At 29.7% G+C, this 17,957-nt stretch overlaps 1 protein-coding gene across 1 annotated transcript; it reads right to left on the bottom strand.

The window, feature by feature from the left end:
* Window positions 1-6,422: 6,422 nt before the first annotated feature.
* Window positions 6,423-9,294, bottom strand: LOC126701995 (iron-sulfur cluster assembly protein 1). Its single transcript, XM_050400534.1, has 3 exons — window positions 8,903-9,294; window positions 7,512-7,566; window positions 6,423-6,819 (listed from the first exon to the last, which is right to left on the bottom strand). Exons 1-3 carry the CDS (start codon window positions 9,210-9,212, stop codon window positions 6,678-6,680), a joined length of 507 nt encoding a protein of 168 aa, XP_050256491.1. The 5' UTR covers window positions 9,213-9,294; the 3' UTR covers window positions 6,423-6,677.
* Between the last annotated feature and the right edge of the window lie 8,663 nt (window positions 9,295-17,957).

The following is a 17,957-nucleotide window of genomic DNA, read 5'->3' on the forward strand; positions in this document are numbered from 1 at the left end:
TGGTGTCTTTTCATACTCGCATGGAAGCGCGTGAGCGTTACGCCAGACCAGGACAATGCATTTTGTCTAAAATTGTGTACTTCCTTCGCTCATTGCTAACTCCGCATGTGAAAGGTATGTAAGTCACAATAAGCCTAAGCATCTCGAGGAAATTCATCAAATTTTTATATTGTTTGGAGAATGAATAGTGACTTTTATCTTTTATCTATCTATTTTTTCAAATATATTTTCCAACAGATTCTCTATCTCATTCTCTATTTCATTTAAATATTATTTCTTCATTCATTATTTATTCTTTTTTTAACAACTACACATCTTCCAAAATTTTTTAATTCATTACCTTATTATTATAATATAAAAAAACTTTTGAAGAATGAACAGTAACCCATCAGACTTGATGAACTATTATTCATGAGCCAAAAAAATTTCCAGGTATAAAGAACCCATTAGAGACTGTTTTTATGGTTCCATTCTCTATTATAGAGAATTTTATGCTTTTGCCTACACAGTTGGAGATGCTCTAAATATTAACTATATATATATATATATATATAACTGAGCCCTCGTCTATACAAAAAACTGATTGGTATCTTGATCTGATAATAAAGAACTATTATCAGGAGTGGACGCCATAAGTTAAAATTCTCTAAAAAAAAATAAATAAAAAAAAATAAAAATAAAAAAACTGAATCCTTTGAATCTTCGACAATTTTCTACAAATTTAACAAGGAGTGAAACTCTATCTTTCTAACAAGTCCAATTTAAACTCAAACTCATCATTTTTTGAAATAAAATTATTTTTATTTAGTCCAAACTTAACAAGAAGTGAAACTCTATTTCTCTAACAAGTCCAACTTAAACTTAAACCCAAACTCATCATTATCATTTTTTTAAATAAAAATATATTTTTTTAAGTCCAAATTTAACAAAGAGTGAAACTTTATCTCTTTAACAAGTCAAATTTAAACTTAAACTCATTAATTTTTTTAATCATTTTTTTAAATAAAATTATTTTTTTTTAGTCCAAACTTAACAAGGAGTGAAACTCTATCTCTCTAACAAGTTCAACTTAAACTTAAACTCAAACTCATCATTATCATTTTTTTTTAACAAAATTATTTTTGTTTAGTTCAAACTTAATAAAGAGTAAAACTCTATCTCTTTAACAAATCTAACTTAAACTCAAACTCAAACATTGATTAAAAAAAAAATTGAATAAATCATATATTAAGATCATCCTAAACATGGCTTTATTTGGATAAAAATATACATCATCAACTATTGATAAAGTTCAACTTCTTTGGATAATAGAAGAATTCTACTGCAACTTCTTATACAACATCGTAGTAATTAAGATGCTTGGTAGGCATCATTATCATTTTTTTAAAACAAAAATATTTTTGTTTAGCCAAAACTTAATAAGGAGTGAAACTCTATCTCTCTAATAAGTTCAACTTAAACTAAAACTTTGCGAAATTAATCATAAACACTATAAAAGCAATGCAAACCCTAATTTTTATTTTTTTTTATTTTTTAAGTCGAGTAGAGGTATGAGTTCTTCTTATGTTATTTTATTCTTCTCTATTTTGTTTATAAAAAAAAATATATATATATATATATATATATGTAAGGACACGATTTGTGACGACCCATAACAATATTGGGTTCGCATGTAAAAAGGCCCAGACAATATCATTTATAGAGCATGGATTTGAAAGGCTAGGCCTTGGTCACCAAACGATGATTTTTTCGTGGTGTTCATACATGATTAAATCGTGTTCGCCTTAAGAGTCTTTCTCCTGGAGGCAGGCTGGGAGGCTCTGGTTTTTTACCATTTTTCCCAGCCCCTTTCCCCGAATTACTTGTTCCTCTTTTTATATTAGTCTGCATTCCTTATCCTTCGTCCACGTATAGGGTCGATTTTTTCCAAGGCTGATACTTGTCCCATCAGCCCATACCTAGAGTGGTTGGGAGTGGTCGTAAAAGTTGAAGAGTATGGCTCTGTCAGGTGCAGAGTATTGAATAGCAGTAAGGGCAGCTTTTCCCTTTGTCCTTTGGTCGTTTATACTATCCAGCATACCCTTCTCTATTGACTTAGATATTTTAGATTTTTTCTCAAACTGTTCCTATACCATTTTTGTCCTTCCTTCCAGGGAAACCTCGGATATGCCGAGGACAGAATCATCATCGGCTGTGTCTCAAGACTATTTGGACTTTTATTACCTATCCTCGGCTATAACCTTCCTCGGCTCGGGCCTTGGGTCTCAATGTAAAAATGGGCTAGGGCTACAAATTATTGGACCCCACAATATATATTATGGTTTTTTATGTATTTTTTAAAAGTAATTTTCATACATAAACCACTAAACTTATTTTAGCCGTTTTTTTTACAAGATAAAAAAGCTTGCAATAATTGAAATTATTATTTTGAATGAAACCTATCTTTTTTTTTTATTTCTCTATTGTTTAGTCATATATATTTTATTTTGTTTCAATAATTTTTAAGTAGTGAATCATCTAATTTTTAAATATTTTTTGGTCTTTCAGAAGTTTTAATACCTAAAATTTTGAATTTTTTTTGTAGTATCTAAAATTATCTAACAAATTTTTTGTAAGCCATTGTACATTTAAGCAATGGCTTCTTTATCAAATTGTAACACAAATTAAAGTCATATAAGAGCAAATTATGTAATGGTGTAGTTTCTTAATCAATTTAAGATTTTATAAAATTATTTTAGTCTACCTCACAAATAGGTAGGTTCCCATGCATAGCAAGGATTAGCGACTAGTGAGTTTAATTAAAAAACTAATAACAATTTTCCATGTATAATTTATTGTGAAAATATTGTAAATATAACATTTCTCGATCTGATATATTGAATGAATATAAGCCAAATTAGTCAAAATGGAAACTGGACTAAGGTTGGAAAAGAGTAAATGACATGAGATTATAGTTGGATGAGAGCATTTATATTGGAGTATACAAGATTTTTATTATATGGCATTTGTTTATAAAATTTATGGAAAAGAAAAAAAAAATGACTAATTTTTTTATATTTCTTATAAAAGTGGTATTAAAATTTCATTAAAGTAAACAAATGCTTTTAAGATACCCGTTAACTAGACCCATTTAAAAATAAATAAATAAATAAACCTCCTTTTTCCCCTATTTTATTTTGTTGACCAATTTTTCTTGTATGTACATAAAATTCTCTATCTTTTAGTTTTTTTTTTTTTTTAAATCATATTTTTTTTTCACCTAAAATAAATAGATAATTTTTAAATTCTTTCTTTGTTACTTTTCTCTCTAATTTTTCCCTGGCATCTCACATGTTGATCAATGGCTTCTCATTGAAGGCAACCATACAAAACCCATGTCCACCACCAATTAGTGTTCTCACCCAAATTTAACTATAAATGAGTCGTGCTGAACCAAATATAAGAAGTTCAAACTTAGTCATTTAATTTAATTTAGAATAAGAGTCGAGCTTGAGTTTATCAATAACCTATATTGCATATTTAGGCTTGCTTTATTTTTATTTTTATTTTTTTTCAAACAAGATTGAGTTTGTTCATTTGCTATTTTATTAACTTATTCTTTTCACACATATAAAAAATACCACAACTAAAATATTTGATCCCTAACAAATAAACAGATGATGTAAGAAATCAGTAGGCTATATGCTTCGAACTTCAACGGTGGATCAACAACCTGAAAAAGAAAGAAAGACTATCGAAGGTGACCAAGGTGAACCGACCAAAGACTTTCTGATGGTTAAGTCAGTTTTTCTCTAGGACTCAAGTATGATAAGTGGATGAATGGCAGTGTGTACCTTGGTTTGGTGTGACTTGGTCCTTTTTATAGAGAGTTTGGAGTGGGTTTATTTGTTTAATTGCCACTAACATCATGGGAGATGTGTGGACTTAGTGGGGAGATTGAAGCAAATTTTAGGGAATTCACTCCACGTCTCAGAATAATGGATCGTGATGCAACCATTATTGGTTTGTAAAGAACACCCTAGAATTTACTAAGTGTTCATTAGTCGTTTATATACAGTCTCTTGTCGTGTAGACGATTTATCTTCCTTAGACAACCTTTTTCCTTGATGTTACCATTTTTTCCTCTTCCTTCTAGACTATTATCTTGGATGATCCTTGTTCTTGTGGATGACTCATATGGTCAATAAATACTTTTTAATTACCCATCAACTAATAATCTAAAAATAATTTCATCTAAGTTTCTTAGATAAAATGACTTTTGTTTATGAACTTATAAAAATTAGATTTACCAACCTTATTATTGAAAAATAGATTTAATTTTTTATATATGAAATCAACTATTTATATTATCAATAAATTACAAATACTAATTTAATATCTCAAAAACTTTATTTACAAACTTACATAATTCAAATTATCCAATATCAAATTTATATAAGTATATTTTATATGGGTAAAACTTAAATATAGCACTTTAAGTGCAATACATGACTTTCCCTCCAAGTTTAGATGAATTAATTTGCATGTAGATATAATCTATACAAATTAGAGTATAATTTGAATGACGCTTGACATCAATTTATAGTGCATCAAAAATCTAAAGACACTTGAAAAAAGAGGTTGATCAAAAGTACACTTGTCACAAAATTGGAGTACAATTAAAATATTATTTAAATTATTGATTATACTTTCACTTTAATATATTATATATGATCTGAAAATGTGACATTATTTGTATTTTATTGGTCAAAGTAACCATGCGTTTGAATTTAGTGGAAGAGCTTAAAGCCAACTTTTGGACACTTTCTCTTTCTAAAAAAAAAAACTTTTGGACACTTTCTTAATCATACAAATTCAAAGTCTAAGCACATTGGTTGGTTTATTTATTTATTTATTTTTTTATATAAAAACTCTCAAGCAATGCTTCCTTTATCAGAAAATTGCTCTGTAACAGGCTTTAACTACATTTGTGAACACCTAAACGATCACTTTTAGACATTCAACCAAAAAAAAAAAAATTTTGATCACTTTTAGACGTTTTTTTTAAGAAGCAATCCGCTGGTTGCTTCTCAAGGGCACTTCACCTTTCAATAACAGAGTTGTTGAGAGCAGGACAACACCGCATTTGTTCAAAATTTTGGTTGCACATACAATACAAATTATACAATATTAACCTATGATGTCACATCCATAATGATTGTTTTTTACGCTCTATTTTGTCTCGGCAAAAATATTTTTTTAAAAATTAATCATTTTTCAAAAAGTGTTTTCTATAAAACTACCACATTTTCTTATGTCTGGTAGTAATTTTAAATAAGTTAAAAAATAATCTTCTAACTTATCTTATTTATTTTGATGTGAAATAGAGTTATTTTATATATTAAAAAAAAAGAGTGGAAAACCGTCTCTAAAAATAAGCCTTATTTTTTATATTGACAAAAAATAATTTTCTTTTGACTCATTTTTTCTAATACTACCAAAAACTAAAAACATGAAAAACTATATTTACACAAAATTTTTTATTAAAACAAACTAGGGCTGTAAATGAGCCGAGATTTGTAGAGTATTGAATGTTCAAGCTTGGCTCGACAAAAAAAGTAGAATGTTCAAACTTAGCTTGAACTTGATGCGAGCCTAAAAATAATGTTCATGTTTGAGCTCGTTATAAAGTATAAAAACTTGAGCTTGGCTTGATTCATTAGTCAAATCAAGCTCGAGCTCAATATCAAGCCCAAACTCAAGCTCAATATCATGCTTTTAAGGTTGAGATCCAAAACAAGTATATTATCAAGTCTATTATCTAGCTTATTTGGTTTGGATGAGTGGTCTCAACTTATAATTAATTAAAGTTTTAGAAGAATATGGGTTTACTTGTCAAACTCATATCAGTTTTATTACCAAACTCATAAATAAATCTAGGCTCAACTTGTTTTGTTACTTATTTATCGAGTTTTGGTGTTCACGAGCTTGTTCATGAACAATATTTTTTACTTGAGTTCGGCTCATTTATTAAACAAGCCTAAAACTAAAGTTTAAACTTGGCTTGTTTATAAACAAACAAACATGAACGAGCTTTTTATCAAGCCAAGCCCGAACTGTTTATGGACGACTTGGTTCATTTACAGTCCTAAAACAAACAGAGCGTTATTATTAGACCAACCAATTGTTTTTTAATACAGACTAGATTCAAATTTTAAAATTTTTACTTGACAACATTAAGCTTTATTGGTTAAGCTAACTATAACGGTGTAACCATACCGTCTCACATTTTAAAGTTTAAAGCTCTGGGAGGAAAGAAAAAACTAATCATTCTATAAATATAAATTTCAACACGAGAGTTTTTGGGTATTTATCTCATACTATAAAATAGATCAAAAACATTTCATATGTGTTAGCAGGCATCCATATGTGGTCACGCAATATAACAGAATCAAACCTCCTTCACATCCTCGAGGAAACAAAGGGGGGTGGGTGGATGGGAAGGAACACACTTTTTAATATTCAATTTACTCAAAGGGTACAACTTAAAATCCAAGATGTGTGTTCTGGAGCTATTCTTACATTCCATTATTACATTACTACTAGATAATCAGTATGTAGAAATTCACTCTTGGAAATTTTCGTCATCAATGTACATAAACATAATTAGGCACCAGAGGCCTTATCCACAAACATCTTCAAGCCTCAGCGGCCTTTGCACTACCATTTGATTTGGCACGTTTAGCTTCATAATCTTTAACAGCAGCCTTGATAGCATCCTCAGCAAGCATGCTGCAGTGCAGCTTTACTGGTGGGAGAGAAAGATATTTTGCAATTTCCCTGAGGACATCCAAAAAAGCATAATTTAGTTAAGCATAAAACTCTTTATAAACCCTTCGTTATACTTGGTTTGAAATAGTATACATGCTCATAAACCATATTTGGAACAGATGGCAAGATACATTGCTTCCTTAAAAAAAAACATGAACGGTAATCATTTTATGTCTTACTTGTACCTTCCACCATCTGATTTCAATTTCTTTTTACAGAAGTAGAAAATTTAAGATTTAACTATTCCAAATTACTGACCTACAAACTATCACATGGAATCCAGACTCCTGCTGACGATCAATCCCATGTCCCAACTAAATATATCCACTACAATCTAATGTTCTATTTATGCCAGTTTCATTAACTGCAAATTCTACTAAATACAGTAATACTGCCATAACATAATGTTTTCTCAATTCTCATGTAATTCATATCAAATGCCTGAGAAAACACCAATGTCCATGTGATGTCCATATATCCAACACACTCACACGGGAAAAAATCCTATCCTTTTCAAATTGATCAGTTTCATAGTTTTGATTAAATATTATAAATCGAAAGGTGTATTTAGTGCCACATCATACAAGAAATCAAATCTGATCATACAACTATAATTATAATTACAGTGGCATAGTAAGCACAAAATGGAATAGTGAATTCATGGACTCAATTTAAATTCAGAGAAATGCGGCAGAACTCACGTGTTTTTAATGGTCACAACTTCTTCCAATTGCTTCCCCTTGACCCACTCAGATGCTGAAAATTGTGACAGAGAGCAATTAGAACAATCCCTTGCAATAACAAAGGCCACAATGCCATGACAAAAGGACAATAAGCTAAAGCAGAATACAAACAGCAACTTCCATAAACTTGACAAATCAGTTAAAGAGACAAATATTTAATAGCAATTTCTAACTCTAGACCAAGTTTCAGATATTTTCTATGGCCACTTATCCGAAATAAAACAGAAGTGTGGAAGCATTTAAGGGGCAGTCTCATTAGTGAGCCCTTGATGATGCAGTTATATAGAATGGTAAAGATTTTGGCATTCTACTACCCTGCAAAAATAGGCCCAAATCCAGTGGTAATTATAGAAGATCATTAAAAGAGAGATGCTGATAGGAGGGCAACTTTGGTTGTTGTGCAAAGAAGCCAAACATCTTGCCCCTAAAAGCTAACTAATTTAAAAACACTAGTGTGTGTGTGTGTATATATATATAAAGATAAAAAATAAAGCCTTCCTGTCAACACCACAACCTAGGAAGATACAGAAGAACTATGTCTCCATCAAATTTTTACAATTGTATTTGTGGCAAAATATCATTCACACACCCTAGCATAATTTTTCTCACCAAACTTTAGCATGTCAGCGAATTTCAAGACACACAGCAAAGACATACATTACTTCAAAGATACACAACGACGACAACAACAACCGAGCCTTAGCCCCATAATGTTGGGGTTCACTATGAATCCTCAACAAACTGGTCAGGGTCGGCCAAATGTGTTCTTTTCTACCATTTTATTCTATCCAAAGTCATACTCTATCACTTCCTTAGTTAACATGTCATTTTTTTAATGTCATTTTTAATCTCTCTTCCTCTACCTATTTCGTTCCCTCAACTTAAATCAACACTCTTTTTCACCAATGCACTAATCACTCTCCTCTGAACATAACCAAACCACCTCAAACAAGTCCCACCCATCTTTTTGGACAGCCCTATCCTTATGCGAATCTCCTCATTTCCAATCCTATCTTTCCTTGTATTTTCACTAATCCATAGCTAATCTTATAACAATCTTATAAAAAATTTCCCTTTTTATCTTAATAGAATCATACAATAAATAAATTCACATTAATTCATAGATTATAAAATAAGAGAATATCAATTATTTCCCAATAAATTTCGAAACTATAAACAATAAACATAAAATTTGAAACCTTGAGTTTCTAATTTTGATTAACAATTTTCCTCAACTTACTCAAAAATCAAATTCAAATAATAAACATATAAAGCACAAAAAACCCAAAAACCCTAAAAAAAATTCAATCAAATTTTCTGAGCAACCAAACAAAAATCAGCACACGAACCTACAGACGAGGAAGCGATAGCGGAGCCACAACCGAAGGTCTTGAAGCGAGCATCGACGATCTTCCCAGTCACCTCGTCGACCTTGATTTGGAGCTTCATGACATCGCCACAGGCGGGTGCACCGACGAGGCCCGTGCCCACCGTCGGATCGTTCTTGTCCAACGATCCAACGTTGCGGGGCTTGTCGTAGTGGTCGATCACCCTCTCGTGGTACATACGTGGCAGCACCTGGACGGGCCGTGACGCCGACAACGCCGACCCCTCCTGTGAGGCTAGCCCTAGCACCTTCTTCGATACGAGCCTCAACATTTTTTCTTTCTGTTTTCTGGTTTTGGATTTTGGTTTGTGAAGTCTGTCAGTTTGAGGGTGTTTTGTAAATTTTTAGGGCTTGAGGATTCTTCTTTTTATTGAAAGGCGGTGCGTTTTTTAAGAGGACACGTGGAGGCTAAGTGTTAACAAAAATATCTTGAAATTCCAAGATTACTGGATCAGCTTTTGTTCAACTTCTCTCAGGTTTTGTTTTATATCATCCACTTGCTACTTCTCTTCTTCTGATCATAATTTAAAAAAAAAGTCAAAAATATTCATAATTTAATTAGATAATTTTATTTTTAAAATATAAAAAATAGGATTAAAATATTATCAGAGAAACTTTTTTTTTTATAAAAAATTAGTATACTTTTTATTTAAATATATCTCATGCATGTTTGATATAAAATTATTTTTTAAAAAAACTAGCATAAGCTAAATCAGCCGTTAACTCAATTTCAATACTAAATTTTAGTTTTTTTAAAAATTCATTCATGTGTAACTTCACTAATAATAAATAAATTTAAATTGAAAAATTACATTAAATGGGTAAATTGCACGCTTTTAAAATTTGGAGGTATTTAGATTTTACACCTAAGTTTTAGAATTTATATTTTGCCTCTTGAAGTTTTGGGATGTTTAGATTTTACATCCTGATATTTCAGAATTTGAATTTTACTCCTAAAGTTTGGGGGATTTTATACTTGATGTTTCTGAAACTTCAAGATATAAAATTCAAACACTCTCAAATTGTAGAGAGTATAATTCAAACACCCCTAAAATTTAGAGAGTAAATTTCAAATTCTGAAATGTTAAAGTGTAAAATTCAAACGCTCTCAAATTTTAAGAGTGTAATTTATAATTTACCCCAAAATTTTTTATCATTTCATTAACTTGAGAATTTCACAACAAATTTAATGCTGGCGTAGGAAAATTGTTAGTAATAAATAAAAAAGTGATATTAATGATAGATTCAAGTGAGGATTAGTAAAAGCAATTTAATTGGTGTGAAAAACGTTGTCAATTTATTTTGTGTATATAACATTACTTTTGTTGAATTATTATACATTAGTAGGGATTATAATGACAAATTATGAAATTAATAACTTGACATGTAGGCGATCTCCACAACATCTTTTTTTTTTTTTTTTTTACACAAGATAGAATTTTTATTATAATCTAATTTAAGTATATATATGTGTGAAGCACCCTTCTAAAGACTTGAACCCTGACCCTTGCCCCCCACACCCCATAAGTATTTATACTTGTGGAGTGACCACCGTACTAAGGATGCGTGGTGGTGATCTTCACAACATCTTAATTATAGTATGTATTGGTCATAAGCTATTTTTGTCTAATCTAGACAAATGTAATTATTAGCAATAGGTGATAAACATCATTTCATGCTCTAAGATTTAGTAGTTATGAAAAAAAGTTGCGAATTATGATCCCAACATTACTCTATTGCAGTGGTGCATTAACTAGCACAAAAATATTCTACCAAGGCAATATTGTATTATCTCATACAAAAACATTCTATTACTAGTAAATTCAGAGATTTAAGGCATCTTCAAGTTAAACTTGGTATGACTCCACAAGAATTACACAATTTTTTATGCTATAGATTTCTGAAAGTTCAAAGCGGTTAAAAAGAAAACACTATTATCCATTATTACATCATTAAATATTTACTAAACTAATAGCATCCTTTTAAATGCTTCTTCAGTGATGGTTGAATTTATATATTTTATTTTTATTGACATCAATAAATCATACACATATAATAAATCTAAAAAAGGCCCAATGGCTGGAACTTGGTGACAATGGACACGGCCCAAGGCCCGTCTTTATTGTTCCAGGCTCCCATGTGAAGCAGTTTATGTGTAGAAGAAGCCTTTCGATGAGTTAATAGTGTAGTAACCAGGCCCAAAAAAAAAGGATATGTAGAATAGAATGTGATGACAAAGCTACTTGCTTCTCATCAAGGCTTTGATTAGATGGTCCCTGAGTTGGAAATATGCCCAAAGCATATCTTAAGCCTGGGTTGAAAGAAACTGGACTCAAATTTCTCCCTAGACTCCTAGATCCAAAAACTTCATTAGTCTTATAATTATAATGATGCAATGACCAATAGATGGAAAAAAAATCTTATGCAATTTAACCTTTTGATGAATAGAAATTTTTTGTTCCACTTTGTGTGTGTTTGGCTCCAAATTAAAAAGCCAGCTTGTTTTACTATTCAGCTTATTTTTGCAACTATTTATAGGCTCTATTGTACTTTTTAGTACTATTCATAAGTCCTATTATACTATTTCAGCTAATTTTTACCTTTATCTACTATACTTTCAGTAAAAAGTTTTCAGTTTTAGCAAAATAAGCAGATCCTAAACAGATCTTTTATGTTCCATTAATCGTGGTATGTCATGTGTCTGATTTTATTTTATTTTTTAATTTTATAAGGAAAATAACAAAAATATGTAACAAACTGTAATTGTTAGAGTATAAAGTAGAATAACTATCTTTAGAAAATGCTGATATTTTTAAAGCTTTTGAGAGAGGATCAAGGAGAGGGAGTCGGTATTTCTTTTTAAATTGAATTACACCTTTATTCCTTAAAGTTTGGGATTTTATTTTTTTACTTTTATTTATAGTACTTTCAGCAAAAAATTTTCAGTTTCAGCAAAATATGCGGATCCCAAACAGACCCTTTATGTTCCACTAATAGTGATATGTCATGTGTCTGATTTTATTTTATTTTTTAATTTTATAAGGAAAATAACAAAAATATGTGACAAACTGTAATTGGTAGAATATAAAGTAGAATATCTATCTTTAGAAAATGCTGATATTTTTAAAGCTTTTGAGAGAGAATCAAGGAGAGGGCGTCAGTATTTCTTTCTAAATTGAATTACACCTTTATCCCTTAAAGTTTGGGATTTTATTTTTTAACATTGGCATATGATATGCCCCTTGCCTTAAAGCTATTCAAGAAATTCCATTATTAAGTTTTCAACATTAGCACATGCATTTTATCAACTTCAACAACCCCATTTTGTAATTATTTGGTTTGTGTGATGGGGCTGCACACTTGAGGAATATCGAGGTGTTTCAAGAGTTTTGGACACTATCAACCTCACGAATTTGATAATTTCTTTAAATATTGCACAAAATGTTACCCCCCCCCCCCCAAAAAAAAAAGCATAAAATTATGCATCCACGCAACCCCTAACATTTTTGGGCAAGTCAACAAGACTAATGCCTTCTATTGCATTTCATTTTCAAAGAGAAAGAAACAAGGAACAATGATGACATTCTTTCTTGCTGTGTAATTGTAAACTGTTCATGGATATCTCCCTCTTCCCCTTATTGTAAAAAGAGTCATGCTAACAAGTGTTTTTAGGACATTGGTTAACAATTCAGTTAAAGAAAATTTTTATGGGAAAAGAAAAAAAAGCAATTAATATTTTGATAGCTTTTTTTATTTCTCATAAAAGTGATGTCAAAACTTTCCTAAAATAGATGGTTAACCAATGCCTTAAAAGTACTCGTTAGCATTTTCATTGTAAAAAAACTATTGCTTAAATCTCTTTTTGTAGTGGAAGGCAAGATATGGATACACAAAGAAAATGAAAGAAAAAATAGTATCTCTTATCTGATGCATTTTAGACAGGTTGGTGAAATCTGTTGGCCATGAAAAAGGAAAAACAAGCACTTCAAAGGTTCCTAAAGTATTCCTCTTTTTACCCAAAAAAAAAAAAAGTATTCCTCTTCTTCTTGTCGCCATACATGTTGGACTTCCATGAAGGTCTACTGCCCTTTCCTTTCATTGATCAGTGACAAATTAATAATGCTATCAACATGTAACAACAGCCAAACCTTTCATGTCTTTCTTTCACCTATCTTCTCCTCAATGATGGATTGTCATTTTTCTCTTTACAATTTGTTTGGATTCTCAATATGTTCTGGAAGAATATATATATATATATATATATGGGTGCTTTTGTACCACTAAAATTTGATTGCCTCAAAAATTAGCCAAAGGACAAAGGTTATGTGAACTAGCAAATAGCAATAATATAGCATCCTTTAGTATTATTGGGGCTTTTATGCAACCTTATTCTAGCATAGCTTGCCTATGAGCTTCATAATTCATATGGAGGGCTTAAAGAGGTGAATTCGGTATCCTTAGCTTTAAGTTGACCCCCAATAGGAACATCAAAGACCCTAGCCTATTAAAGAAATTCACATGGGAGAGAAAAAGAAGAAGAAGAAGAAAAAGAGAGAACCCAAAAGCTCAAAAGAAAATTGTGTATAATAAAAACAACTATGGTATGAATATATAACACCATCACAAGTTCATAACCACAACAACAAAATACTACCAATAAATACAACTGATACATGTCATTTTTTTTTTTTTGATGGGATACATGTCATTTCTTGAAGTAAATGACCGATTAATCAGCAATTGACTTATCAACAGGCACAAGTGCTGAAGTTCCATACAAATAATGGTCTTTTTCCTTCACATTTTTTTTTTTGCTAAAAGTCTTTTTCCTTCACATAAGTCCTTAGCATTTTATAGGCTTTGATGGATGTTGTCGTTGTGTTAAATAGACAAGCTTTCAATGCTAAATACAGTGACATTTTCTTTCGGTGCGCTTGTTACCTATATATTATTATTAGTTTGTCGTATAGTAGCCGAAATGATAAATCATGTTGCTGATCACCACTCCTTCTAAAGAAGAAATAATGCTACACTTTGAAATATTTTTAAAGTATTTATGAGCATATTTTTCATATATGAATCTGGTCCGAGAGATTTATAATGAAAGCTGAGAAATAAACCCTTCAATCATTCCCTACATCCAGCATATCCAATCATCATATATTCATATAATAGAGATGTACTAAATGAGAATCACATAAAATTAAACTTTGTTTATATATATAACAATTGTCTTAATTTCATTGTTTTTTCATGACTTAAGGGTAGCTTTTTATTATCCCTGAGCAGGGATGTAGCTTTCTTACCATGATGGTTTCCACAAAAAATTGTACAAAACCTAACCATTGACCTAACTCCTTCACAATGCAACCTTTTTAAAAGGAGTCTCTCAGTCCCTCCATAATTTTATATTAATTTTATGCTTTTCCTGCTTCCATTTCCGTACTTGTTAGTTGTGTGGGTTTCAATATATTGCAACTGCTTGCAACTTCCCATATTAAGGTTTAGGTAACGAGGGGGACCTTCCCACCAATGGCCTAATTAAATGATTTCTACTTCTAATTCTACTTCTCTTTCATAAATTATTTTTAAATGTTTTACACTTATACTTCTTTAGTTTTAATGGACATCCATTTATTCTTATTAAAAAAAGTGGTATACGACATTAATGAATTGCTTAATTATCATCTAGAATGGTATCTCTTTTTCTTTTTCTTTTTTGTTGTTGCATTGGTCTTTTATTTTTTTTGTTATATAAAAATTTTAATAATTAAAAATGAAATTAGAGACTAATAATGATAGCAATTCAAAAGAATATGCATTGTAAAAATTCTTTAAAAAAAAAAAAAAAAAATCAAAGTGCGTATAGAATTTCTTGAACTTGTCAGATATATTGTCAAAATTTTATTCTTATACATTGATTTATTTTCTCAATTCACTTTTAATTAATCAAATTATTTATTTAAATTTCTTAGATTTGAATAATTCTTTTATAAATTATTATGTTGATTGATATATACCAATTAGTTTTTGTTAATATATTTTAATTGACATTAGATATGAAGAAGTAACTTACAGTCTATATTTACATCATTTTTTTATGTGGCAATTAAATTTTTGTTTAATTTTTAATTATTAACACTTATCAGGTTAATTTTATTTTCATTTTTATCTCATGGTGAGTATGTATTCGTTAAAACTAAATGAAATGCACTTCCCCTTATTTGTCTATAATCTATAATATATAAAAAATCAAAGACGTTTTTTGACTTTTGGTTCACAACATTGTGTCATATAAACTTTAAGTCTTACAATTTTACACGTCACAATCTTTTTAATTAAATTAAAAGTCTATTCTATACTTATATCCTCAATTAAAATTAAAATCTTAGAACAACATATTTTCTTTAAATGGTATAATATATAGTTTCATATATCAATACAATAATAATATATAAATGTTTAATGCTAAAACATATAATTTTTCAAATAAAAACATAATTATAATAAATGCCTATTAAGTATTAATAACTATTACAATTATTAAATTTCATATTTATTAAATTTCATATTTATTAAAATAAATAAAAACAAGAAAAATTCTTTTTATATAAATATTTTGTGTGCATCACACGGGTTACTGATGAATTTATTCTTATAAATTTATAATAATCAATCACATTAGGCAGATATGTGACCTAAGGGCAATGGTTTTCCTCACCTCCTGGGCCCAACAATGGACTTGCTGATCAAATCAGTGTCTAACCCTTAACAAACTTTTAAATCAAGAAGAAGAAAAATAAATCAAGGTTAGCATGTCCTCGCCGTTATAAAAGATATTATTAAAAATTAAAAACTAGGCCTAAGATCATCCTCGAACAATTGAAGATGATATTTGGGTCTTTCTGCCCCATCTAATCAATGTCAGCTAACATGTATTATTGTTAAAGATGCATTATTAATTTATCATTTTCAAAGACTTAAAGTGATCCATTATTCTTTTGTAACCTCCCACTAGTAATCACATAAAAAAGAAGTTGCGTGTGTCACTCTTTCTATGTTTATTTTAGGGCCACAAATAATAGGACACTACCTAATATATCGAAAACAAAAATGTCTTAATCACTCAACCCCATTTCATGATATAACCTTGAATGCTCTTTATCATGTAGCTCTCAAAAATATGGTTGCAACTTGCAAATGACCATTTGTCTTTACTCTTAAATAAAGTTTACTATTTATCTAAAAATTTACTGGCTGAAATGCAAAAAAGGTCTTCAATGACCTAACTTTTGAACCATTGATAATTTTTATTTATTTATAAAATTAGATTGTTTAGAGTTCTATAAGGAACAATAGGGGTATTGGGATTCAGGTCATGCTGATGTGAGAGGGATCTAAGTGCACTCGCATGAATGCTTGCATGATAGAAAAACTATTATATTTTAGCCAATTAAGTTCAAAATTTATCCACATAGTTGCTACAGTAATCGTTTAACTTTTGCATTAAGGTTTTTTTATTTTATTTTTTTAATTATTTACGTATACCAAGGATGAAGAAGAGGGTAGATGATGGTTGTTACATGTGTAAAAAGATAAACAATAAAAAAAATTGACATTTTAATGAAATATGGTGTAAAATAGATAATTTGACGTGGAGTGTTTTGAAAAGTGACTATATAAAATAGAAAAAGTAAGTTCTTATGTTAAAATAAACACAAATTTTTAAATGAGCTGATGTGAATGCTCATAGATGGCCTAATCTTAGCACTCAACTTGGGCTTTTCAAAAATTATTGTGGAAGTAGATGCAAAAGCTTCTTCTAAATATAAATAAAAAGGAAAAAAAGAAAGATGCAAAAGTTGGCATTCCTACTCCAGTGCTTTGAGAAGATATGGAGAAGGAGATTTTTGTGCTGATTTGTTAGTTAAACATGGATTAATAATAGTGAGTATTTTGTTCTGTACTCAGTAATATCCTCTTTATTTTATTATTATTAAAACCCTAATATTACCCCAAATTGTCTTGTTCTAAAGTTATGCTTTAATATAATATATAATAATTCCTTATTCCTTTCCAAAAAGAAAAGAGAAGAGAAGTAGTTAGTAAGAAGGGTACCTTTGCTTTGTTATCTCCTTCGAATTTCATGAAATTTTATTCACTAAATATATATAAAAAAGAATTAAATATATATTAAAAAAGCTTAAGGAATCATAAAATAAATATGCAAATTGAAAATATTAGGCAGGTCTAAATTACTAGCTAAAATTAAGTCTGAAAAAACTAACACCCGAATAATTTTTATCTTGTCATCAACTCATCATAAGTCAATTATCAACTTTTTGGTCTTCACTATGGAAAATTATTGAATACTCCAGTACTACAAATGCATACTCTCCCTTCTTACATGAATTGTGGGTTTCACCATAAATTTAATTAGTGAGACTTATAGTTATGTAAGAGGGGAAAATACGCATTTATGATATTCCGGAAATACTCAATAATTACCCCTCCATTATGCCTTGTTGTACGGATTTGCTTATTAAACTAATAAACATAGGCAATCAATTCAAAACTTTGATCAAGCATATTAATTAGGTATGTGCATCCATCATCTCATAATTTAATCAAATACGGTAATAAAGTAATTTATCTACATTAGGCGTGAGTTGTGACTATCGTATATTAAAATAGTTTTAAGGTAAAAATACAAATTGCATTCTCTAAGTTTGACCAAAATTCATTTAAGTTTTTCATCAAATTTCATTAAATATTGTGGATAAGCATCCCAATTTTTTTTTTTATCTTCAAAAAGTTTAAATTAAAAGAATCCAATTAATATGTGTACTAGTACTCAATGGTGGCTTTATGTCCCTGATTCTCAAAAAAAAAAAAAAAATAAAAAAAAATAAAAAATTGTACCTGACTTGCAAAAAACAAAAAATAAACAATTAAACAGAATTATTTTTAACTTAGCATATTTTTTTCTACCCTAGACAAAATATTGAATACCATGA

The sequence above is a fragment of the Quercus robur genome, chromosome 10 (assembly GCF_932294415.1).
Source record: "Quercus robur chromosome 10, dhQueRobu3.1, whole genome shotgun sequence".
NCBI lineage: Eukaryota > Viridiplantae > Streptophyta > Magnoliopsida > Fagales > Fagaceae > Quercus > Quercus robur.